Genomic DNA, 11374 nt, shown 5'->3' with positions numbered 1-11374 from the left:
TTTACGTGCTGTATCCATTACCTTGGTCAATACCTTCTGGCTTTGTTGTGTCGCGCGCTCTTGCGACGGTACAGGGCCAGACCAGGCGCACGCTTATTCAACTAAGTCCTGCTATCTTTTTTTCTGGATTTTTCTCATTTTTACGTTAGATTTTGGAAGCTGTCCGCGTGCGCGTGTGGGTTGTATCAAAGACAGGTGTGACGTGAACGTATATGATCGCCAATAAGGGTTAATATTTGCTATACCTGATGCCTGATGGTAAAACATATAGTTGTGATCTCTCATATTTTGCTCTGTAATGCGCTAATTCTGTGTTTTACTAATTTCAGACGCCATACTTTTGGCCTTCGAACTGTTGGGAGCCAGAAAACACAGACTATGGTGAGTGTTCCTTTGAAGTTCGAAATAATTCGTGGAAATTAAGCGCTCATTTCTCCCTGAGAGTTGCCGTAGTTATAGCATGAACACATGTATTCTTTACTGGGTGCATATACGTCCATGGTAATTGCAAGCATGTACCATGATGATCATGATGTTGATGGAGTCAGTGTGGGAAGCATGCAGGCGTGGCGTCCGAATTTATGACTAAGTTAATATTCGTTCAGTATCTTTTTCCCTCTATTGTATCCATTATGTGCAGAATTATTAGCAATGATCAGCTAATGGCCAGTCTGTATGGGTGAGTATGATTAAACCAGGTGGAAGCAGTCGGACGTGTCGCATGTGAACATATATCTGGGGGAGAACGATGTAATCACATGCGTTACGACGTCTTGCCTGGCAGCGTCCGCAACGATTTGTGCATTTTTAACAGCCATCATTAGCGATATTTAAGTTTGAGTGCATAATATGGATGCAATAAGTGGGTTTATTATATCCACTCATATTTGCTGTAACTGTAATCTGCTCGTTTGCGTGATTACGCAAAGCAGTAATCCTCCCCGCGTGCCTACCTGTTAGCGTTAATTGCCACATGTTACCGGTACCTGCTGTCGTTGCCTGTTGCTCTTAACTGTTAATTCATATGATTCCTCGTATCATTAATTTGTTTCACGGAAAAACAGGAATCGGCGTAGCGGGTCCTCGGCGTAGAATAATTAGCTGTCTGAAAATCCCGAATGTAAGTTTTATCATTGCTGACTATAGAGCGTCCATGCATGTAGACATAATCTGTGACTAATTAAAAGATGGGGAAATTAGATAGCGTGTAGACAATAATTTGGCTACATATTCTTGAGACATTTACAAGATTGAGATGATATGGGTAAATCTTGTTCAATGTCGCTTTCCTTTAGAGATATTTTAAGGTCCTAATGTTGGTGGGATATTGGTGCAAGTTGAAGAAGATGGCTGTTGCCTGTGAGTGCGAGATATGGAACACATTTAAAGACGTCTCTGTGGCATGAAAGATGTGTTGAGGCAGGTTGTGAGAGCAGAGACGACGGAGAGTATATAGTATTGCAGTGCTGCAGTATGATGACTTGTGAAAAATTAATAGCGTTTGCAATAGTTTTTTCGCATTTTTTTCGTAAATAACGTATTTTCTGCCCTGTTCTCTTATGAGTTGGTGTCTATGTTTTACCCTAATGTTGCTTTTCTCGCTTGTCACTGCGTTAAATGCTCAGAAAAGGTCCCCACATAGTTCCCTCGCCGTCACGTGGTTATCAATTTCTATTCGCCTGCATTGTAGTCATGCAGTTTACTGGCTTCTGAGCTGTCATGGTAGCATGCGGCGTAACAGATGGACTGTTGTGAGTGCATTCGCACGTTCAGCGAGGTTCGAGTTTCATCGGGAATATATATGAATTTGTGTTGTATAGCTGCTGCACTGAGTAGGCGAGCAAGAATGTTTACTCGAAGTTCTACTGACAGCTCATGGAAATGCCAATATATCGCTAAATTACCCATCGACTGGCTAATGTATGTGTGCAGAATTTGTGGTATTCAAAAAATGTTGCCGAGTTGCAGCCTTGTAACTAGCTTGTCTCGGACACCAACGCTTATGCCCTGAGGAAGCAGAGATAACGAGTACTCCGCCCTCCCATCCTAACGAGTTATGAAGCCCGCCTATACACATGGCCTCTGAACTGAGCCTCTGTTTATTCCCCATCGTGTGCTTGCGGGGAATTCCAGTCCAATCTACGCGAAAAAAATAAATTTGCGTATTTCTCGAAAAATGACTGGATTTTTTTCTGCTTAGACAGATTAATCTTTTACAATTTCTGACGATTGTCGTGGTGCGTAGACAAATGCGGTTCCATTGATAAGGGATTTATTGGGATGAATCCCTGCTCCCCATTTTCGGCACGTATAGTACGGCTGTCTGGTTATTGTAGGAAAATCAATCAACCTCCAGTTTTGTCGTAAATGTGTGATTCTGCTAGAATTACCTCGTTGTTTCTGTGCAATGTGTTCTAAAATCTAATTAACATTTTTAACCAAATTGCATGTAGACGCAAATGCAGCAAGTTTGTTCCTTAAAAAATTTTAATTCATGTAATCTCCGTGCTACGCAATGAATCACGGCATATAATAACGAAATTATGCAACGAAATCTGGCTTGTAGCTCTTCTATAGCAACATCTCTAGTGGCAAGTATATACCTGTCACATTTCCGCCCAACTCATATTTTTGCCGAGCTCATTTCCTTCATTTGTAGATTTCTATAGTATTTCTTATTTGTTATATTTCGATACGCATTTGTTGTGCCAGGTGTGCATTTAGGCCGCTGGGATGCATTACGATTGTGTGCGGAAACTGGCGGTGAAAAATTCTAGGCACCATGTGTCACCTAATGCATTATGGGCATAAAGTGATAAATGGGACTTTTTTATGATTCCGTATTTAGCTCTGCACAGCTCCCCTGTGTCTGTCGTTCCGTATATATGATTTGTATACAAAGTTCAATACCTGCATTCGCTAGGTGCCGTGGCTGATTTCACTTGTATATATGAAGCTTACATTAAATCGATCATACGTTGTCACCTGCATTTTTAAAATATTAAATGCAGTCGTGCTTCGAACTGTCAGTCCTCATCCTTCAATCAGGCTGCGATGCACTTTAAATTTTTATGTGAAATTAAATATTGACGTATTTACATCATCTTTAATAGTCGTAATCAAAATTTAATGAATATTAATATCTTCACGATAAGCTGTTTATTTTAACTTGAAATTTGTTACTGAAATTTGAGCGATTTACAGTGTTTTTTTTTGTCAAACTTTCTGAGAAACATCTTATTGTCGTATATAGTAATATAACATTCTCGTAGTACCGCGCCTTGTGATTCATATCAAAATGTCCCCCTCTCTATTGACTTTTTATCATACAGCGTGCCTTCAATACACATACAATGTGTGCAATGTCACTTACACTTTAACATACACGACTATTACTGTTCGTTTAGTATAACCGATATAATTAATTATTAGTGTTACATTTACGTTACATGTCTGTATAAGATTGTAGCTTATGTAGGACTGTATCAAGAGCGTATAAAGAAGGATCGAGAGCGTACAACGGTGAAATGCTGAAACCATGTTGCAGTATTAGTCGAATTAATCAGCTTTCCCCGTTTTATTTTGACGATTCTTTGCAGTATTATTTCTGACTGACTCGCCTGCTGCTGACTCGCCGCTCACTGATGGCTGCTGCTGACTCGCCACTCGCTGACTCGACGCGCTATCGATCGCGCGGTGGCTACACACACACACACACACACACACACACACACACACACACACACACGAGCGATTGCATGACCTCCGTTTGCGCGGAGGTAATAACAATAATGATAATGTTTCTTGTGCATATTCCTTTCTTTCGGATACGTGGCATCATCTGGTATAAAACCCTACAACATGACTTAATTAATTACATCAACATATTTATCAGCAATAGGTGAGCCAGCTAGGTGGGCTCATATAGGAAAGCAGTGATGTCACAACATGGATACACGCGCGCGCGCACGCACATACGCACACGCGCGCGCACGCACATACGCACACGCGCACACGCACACAATATACATTTGTTCGTGGTATTATGTTTTATTATTTAGCTTAGCGGATAGTGAGGTGGGCATAGTGGAATTGATCAGCTGCATGTCCTACCTTGTTAATATAAAACAAACCGCATGTCCCTACGATGCCCCTACGCTGAGATAATAAGCGGTGAAAATCTGGTATTTTCGCCGAAAACCGACTCGAGATCACTTTTTACTGTGACTGTCATCTCTCGCTTTGAGATAACTTCGGGAAACCTCGCGTGTTTCCGTCAATGATTGACAAATGGAATGAATGACGTCTGTTATTGATTGCCATAGTGATGACCCCTACCTGTGCCCACCTCACGCTGGATGTATAGTAATATCCATAGATATCTATGGTAAACTCTGTAGTACTGACGTGAGTCAGCGCTACCATGGCGCTACACAGCGGCGACCGGAAGCAATACACTGGCCACGAAGCGAGAGACAGTCGCAGTAAACACTGATCTCGAGTCGGTTTTCGGCGAAAATACCATATTTTCACCGCTCATTATCTCAGCGTAGGGGCATCGTAGGGACATGCGGTTTGTTTTATATTAACAAGGTAGGACAGCTGATCAATAATACTGCAAATAATCGTCAAAATACAACGGGGATTAATTCGACTAATACTGCAACACGGTTTCAGCATTTCACCGTTGAACGCTCTCCTTCTTTATACGCTCTTGACTGTATCCATATCGTCAAGACTGTTTTTTTTTCTCGAAATATTTCCATCCAGAATTGTATCTGCATTTGACATGCATGGGCTAATCGTTAGAGATGTAAGAAAACATGTATTTTCAGACGAGATTGACAGGTTAATAGAGTAGGTGAGTATAGCCTTGCATTATAGGTACGCCTATGTTTTATCTGAGGAGAAAATTAATTTTACAGGAAAAATGCGTTTGCTATATTGTCTGTAAATTGTTCCTCTGCGGAATCCCTCTATAATCATGGCTGTGTACACGTGACGTGACATTGTGGGGTTCTGCCAGCTGGCTGTGTTGTCGACATGGTTAGCTTATTTTCATTCAAAATTATCAATTCAGCATCGCATTTAAACTCACAGTAGTCCGAGATTGATTACCAATGTGTTGGCGAGCATCTCAAGCAAATTGCTTTGTAATTTGGGGGAAAAACACGAGACTATCGAAACATTTAGGCGGGCATTTTCGCGCCGCCGCGAGTTCGAGTCGATCGACAGCAAGTTCGGATTCGCGGTGTCTGCGTCGACAGCGCTGTTCGCTATTAAAACTCGTTACGTTAACTCCCGTCCGTGTTACCCACCGGCGTGAAGCTCTTTAAATGCTCGCCACGTCTTCGCGAGACAGCAGCGTCTGTTTTTAGCATACGTATAGTCGAAACCCGCCTGCCCGCGTGGGTTTGTTTTTTTCACCACTCGGGGCATTTACCGCGTTCATCGTACGTTCTTTACACGCCCTGATGATACAGGGGACAGTCTAGGCGCTAAAGGAATTAAGGTACCTGTTTTCTTTAAAGACAGATTTGTGGTTTTTACTAGCGATACATTTTGTATTTTAAAAAGCATTTAATATAGGATAACAACGCCACCGCTCACCGTATGGCATATAATACTGCATGAAAGCATATTAAATCTATAGATATTAAATCTAGGCGCGTCGCGAAGTGAGCCATCCTTTTTAATTGAATCTGAATCATCCTCATAATCAAGTTGTAGTCTTGCGACAGTTTGTGCAGGTGATATCCACGAGATGTTATGAAAAACTTGTATATACGCGTGTATTCGTGGGCATGTTGCGTGTGTAATCATACTGCGGGATTGATAAGATGTGTAGCAACTATTTGTGTGATAGTAATTCTAGCCCCGAGGTTGTGACTGATGTTATACGGGAGTCGGTGCGTCTTTGTGATCGTTAGTGGCGACGCAATTGCTGTTGCTAATGATGTTGTTGTTGCCGTTAGGGTGGCGTTGCTGATGGGCTTGTCCTTGTATTTATCCTCGTTGTGATTGTTAATTGCGGTGGTGGGGGTGGTGGGGGAGATCGTGACTCTGACACTGGTGATAGTATAGCGACAGTGGTAGTATTCGTGATTTCGAGGAAGGTTGAGGTAGCGTCATGCCCCCAGTCATATAGTTAGTTACTGTTATCGATGTAGTTGCAGGTGTAGTTGTGGTTGACGTTGATGGCTGCATGCATGTATAGTGAGTGACATGCCATTGCGCAGCGCCACGCGCTTGTGAGTCTATAATTTATAATAATGTCTGATATTGTGGTGTGATGCTTTACCGTTTCTGAGATTTATCACACGCTAAGATTGCTACCAGAAACCCGAGTTACAGGCTCACTAAATACACCCTCTCTGTTCTTGCCAACGTTAATTGTAGAGCATACGCGTTATTAATAACGACAAGGGAAGCTCGTGTGATTGATGCTGCGTGCGCAATCATGCTGAATGCTAATTCTGGCATTGTAACGTCTGGTTTCCGGCGTGACCCGCGAGCTCTCTTTCACCCTCGTCTCTCGTTCTCGCGTCACTGCTCATACGTCTTAATTAATCCGACGAACAGCGCACCTAATAGCATTTGCCGTCTCTTGCAGCTGTGTACCTATGCAAGCGCACGATGCAGAACAAGACTCGTCTGGAACTGGCGGACTACGAAGCGGAGAACCTAGCTCGGCTACAGAAGATGTTCTCCAGAAAGTGGGAGTTCATCTTTATGCAAGCTGAAGCACAAGCCAAGTAGGTGCACTGCATGTGCTCTCACGCCTTCCGGCTATAGTCGTGTTTGTCTTTCTCTTTACGGCGGCGGGAAATCAGGTTAGATCTCGCAGAGGCGGTTGGTGGGGTGTTATTATTGTATTGATAATTACTAGGAATCACTCGTAAAGGATAGTTTCTCGCAGCGTACGTGTTATAAATGTTTCCATGGGGACAGATTTGCGCACTAGGCAGAAAACCTAATTTTATAGTTAAACTGACCGTATACCACAGTAAAGATTCAACTTTCAAGTTTTTCTCTATATTGCAAAGCATATTATCTGTCTCGTGCACACATCGCGAGTACGAATAGTTGATTCTACTTTGGATAGGTCAGGTAGCGTAGTGGGAACCCATTTTCCCATTTGCATAGTTTTGATATTTTTACAGTTTTTGATTCGATCCGTTATTGTACTCCGATAATATCATTATATCAACTGCGAAAATAAATTATTGAAAGGAAGCCAATATTTTCCACAGTCTCCGCTGGTGGCACAGAGTAATTATTGTATGTACTCGACGCGCACATGTTACCAAACTCAAGGCTGCATGCATGCAACGGCTGATTAATCCACAGAAGCATCAAGTGCCATCCTTCTCCCGTTTTCGTCGGCAGACGTCGGCCACGCATTTATATATAATATGCAAGTTCGCGTGTGTTTATGACGTGGAGGAACGAGGTCACGTGGTTTGAAGAGGTCACGTGGTGGTAGTGGCGTGCTACGGTGCGCGCAGCAGCAGCAGGCGATGACGGCAGCCGCTCGCACTGGGCAGGCTAGCCTGTGCCCTCCGCCGCCATTGACGCTGCGAGATGCCGCGCGGGTTGAGTTGGTTTTTTAATTAGTGGCAATTGTTTGCGGAATGCTTTGCGGCACTCGATGAACGATCGGACCGCTCTGAAGTGACGGTCCGCGCGGGACAAACACTGAATAAAATATGGCGACCGACTTAATCAAATGATTAACACTGCCAATGTATTTTTTTTTCATAAAGCGCGGCGATAGTTCGGGTGGCAACAATCGTGACTGGCCCCAGGCTGCCGCTACTAGCTATTTCGATTACGGGTAATAGACTGAAATTTGCGATGCGCAGCTACACATTGGCTTCAAACTACTTTGTCCTGCATACATATGCTAGTTTTCCCCCATATTACATCTTCCAGTAAGATGAAATCGACGCATGTGAATACAAATAATGTTCAAGTTGGCCGCGATTCTGCGTGTGAATCGTTTTATGTTCAACATGCTTTATCTCTAAAAGTAGAATCGAGGTCGACGCATTACGGTCATGTGAGCATACAGTTATCTAGTCTTATTAAAAAGCAGCTGCGACTACGGGGGGCGAATTACATGTCAGAAGACGGTGAATATTTCCATCTGGTAGCAGTAGCGACGTTGTCCGTATACACGAAGGGCAAAAATGGATTGCTCGAAACATTCAAACATGACCGCCGTCGCTCGTGGCAACTAGGTGCATCTTGTGGGACTGATTGAACCGTAGACGTAGGTATAATAGTCTACATTTATATCTAATAGATTGTAATCGGGACCTCTTTTTCTCTCTCTCTCTCTCCTGACTATCTACGTCGCGTGTAACGGACGTGTGGCGACACCGCGCAGCCATTGCCCACGATGTTTGTCTGCTGATGGAAACTGCGCGAGGTTTCCTGTTGAGCAGCAAAACTATACTCTGTTACGCGTACAGCGGCGCGGCCAGGCGACGTGAGCAGACCGAGCGCGTATAGTATTGAGCGACAACGCAATCACCGACGTCGGCGCTCTGAAGGATATCTGAGATTGGCTCTTGTTCGCGACCGCGTCGTACGCTCGCACTTCTGAATGGCGATGCGCAATGGAACTGATAAGGCGGCAATGTTCGGCGCGAACCGCGTTTTGTTGGGCGGGCGTCAAGAGGCCCGCACCCGAGCGGGTCCTCCGTCGGTGTTTGTGTCCGTGGATTTACGTCTGCGTTGCGCACGAGCCCTCTTCAATATTCTCCCGTGACGCGGCCTGCCCGGGTCAGAACCACTCAACTATAACAATATAACTGTAACTATAACAATATAACTGTAACTATAACTATAACTGTAACTATAACTATAACTATAACTATAACTATAACTATAACTATAACTATAACTATAACTATAACTATAACTATAACTATAACTATAACTATAACTATAACATTGATATAGTTCAGTGGTCGGAGCATGCACGGGCGAGTTCGAATCGGGGCGACTCGTCCAAAGCGCGTCCAGCGATTGGTGTCTTTTTGAGGCCACGGCTCGCCCGAGAAGCCAGCAGCGGAGAGATGAAATTCTATTGAGTGGCGCGCGGCCAATCTATCGCGCGTCGAGTATGTGCGGCAGGATCATCAATCTTGCCCACGTTTAATACAAATAAGGAGGAATATATTAGCAAACATTGCCGAACGAGTTCAACCCGGAGAAGGAACTCACCGGCATGCTGCCTAATAACGCTAGACAATGCAGCAGAAGCAGGTGCAATGTAGGTGCAAGCTATTACTATGCTGCCCGAGAAAATTGTTGACGAACTAATTACAAGCTTACGTCGAGCTGGAATGATGGATTCGAAAGCCTATAGCTTCCTGCTAGCATGCAGGTGACGAACTGCATACGTGGAATGCAACATATGGTCTTCGAAACAACCATCTTGCTAAACTGCGCAAGAGGTAGCCTGCCTGCCTGCCTGCCTGCCTGCCTGCCTGCCTGCCTGCCTGCTTGCCTAATTGGAAACGGGACACAACATCACGCGAGTAGAGTGCGCACGAGAATGAGATAAGTTCCAACCAAGTGTTTAGACATTCTTGGTTAGCTGTGCTTTTATATTGATATGGACCATGATTTTTAGTAAGAATGTGGGCCTACGTGCACTTAGTCTGCGATACTAACCTCGATAGGCAGTCATGGAACTCCCGAAGGTTTCAAGTGCCTGGCTTTTTGCAGTTTTGCGCCATCTGGTGGCACTTAGTGCACCCTTGAGACAACAGGCATGTGTGTGTACATGAGCGTGTACGCGCGGCGCGAGAGTGAATGCATGCAGGCACGTGTACACGTGCACGCGAGACGTTAATTCTATGAACGTGGATATGGATCATAGCTGCGCGGTTTTCACAATTATGAGTCCGGTCGAAACACTTTAGAAAAAATGCAAACCGGGAATATCTATAATGCATGTATTTTTTGCGGTAAAGAGTGTGTGCGCGTGCAACTCGAACGTAAAAACCTACAACAACCAGCACAGCACACCGCTTCTGTTTTTGCAGGGTTATGTTTTTGGGCCACCCTAAATTATTTCTTGTATACAACCAACAGACCCGGCCTACATTTGTACCATTGGGTAGATAGCTCGACAGGCTCCTTTATTAGTTTACTATAACGAGCGTGTCACCGATTACATTTAGAAAACGATATTTGAAAGAAATATCGCCTGATAAAAGAAATATATACTCTGGCGTTATTTTGGTGAATTTACTATGTTAGCAAAACTAACAAGAAATAGTTCAACTCTAGCCGCATGTTATATGAATAGCGGACATTAAAATTTTCCAGATCAGTTGAAAGATGGCCTAAATTACTAAGTGCACGCGTGCCGGCAACTAAAACATAACGAGTCTGCTTCGTGTTTGCGCAGTTTCGAGAGATGCAAATTATAGCCCGTTGAACCAATGTCGGTAATGGCGGATCCATAAATACACGAAATTATACACGTCCAATGTCGCCGCGGGAGACATTGTGAATTTCTGCCTTTATAAACCACGTGATCGTGCAATTAGCAAAGACGATCAATTCTGTACGTCTACAAAACCTACCAGTTTTGGAGTTGTGTACGGGCGTATATTGGTTATGTGACATCGGTATTTTCCTCACTTTCGGTGTTTTTCGAGCGCATGTGTCGGAGTAATTACGCTCACATTGAATGCTTTTGTTTGTGTTTGTGATAGTGATTAGGACAAGAAAGCAAATTGTCGATCCGAAAGTTATTATACAAATTGTGTTGAATTATTCACCCTACTTTCAGTAATTGTTAAATAATTCGCACGGGATTTGTTTAGCCACTTATCCACCTGCCGGTCTAATTATCATTAATATTTTGCCCGATCAATATGTAGATGGGGCAAAGCTTCAATTTTAGTGGTGCGCTGTTTTATGGTGTTCTTGTTTGCGTTGGTGTCGCATATTGTTGTCTTACTACTACGTATGTTATGGTCTGTTCAAGGGTTGACAAGAAACGAGACAAGTTGGAAAGGAAGGTGCTGGACAGCCAAGAGAGGGCATTCTGGGATGTCCATCGGCCTGTGGTATGTACTTCCCTCGCCTATTGAGACCTATCTGTACAGTGTCGCGCTGCTATGATGTGTTTGAAGAAAAGTAGCTTCGTAGCTTATCGGAATCTCATCATGCCCTGCTTCTGTCGTCCAGGGGCCATGCAATTATCTGTTTACAATTTTGTACAACGTGCGCGTGCGCGTGCCTGTGTGTGCGTGCGTGCGTGGTGTGTGTGTGTGTGTGTGTGTGTGCGTGTGCGTGTGCGTGTGCGTGTGCGTGTGCGTGTGCGTGTGCGTGTACGTGTGCGTGT

General features: G+C 43.9%; 1 protein-coding gene across 1 annotated transcript in view; it reads left to right on the top strand.

Moving 5' to 3' along the window:
* Positions 1-11374, top strand: part of LOC106807271 (regulator of G-protein signaling 7-like) — a 152237-nt gene that overhangs the window by 119891 nt on the left and 20972 nt on the right. The window contains exons 7-8 of the mRNA XM_014809567.1: positions 6614-6755; positions 11015-11096. Coding sequence (XP_014665053.1) covers positions 6614-6755; positions 11015-11096 — 224 coding nt within the window. The remainder of the gene's footprint in view (positions 1-6613; positions 6756-11014; positions 11097-11374) is intronic.

The sequence above is a fragment of the Priapulus caudatus genome, unplaced genomic scaffold (assembly GCF_000485595.1).
Source record: "Priapulus caudatus unplaced genomic scaffold, Priapulus_caudatus-5.0.1 Scaffold205, whole genome shotgun sequence".
Lineage (NCBI taxonomy): Eukaryota > Metazoa > Priapulida > Priapulimorpha > Priapulimorphida > Priapulidae > Priapulus > Priapulus caudatus.
Note: the sequence above shows the minus strand (reverse complement) of the source record. Positions and strands in the feature narration are given on the sequence as shown.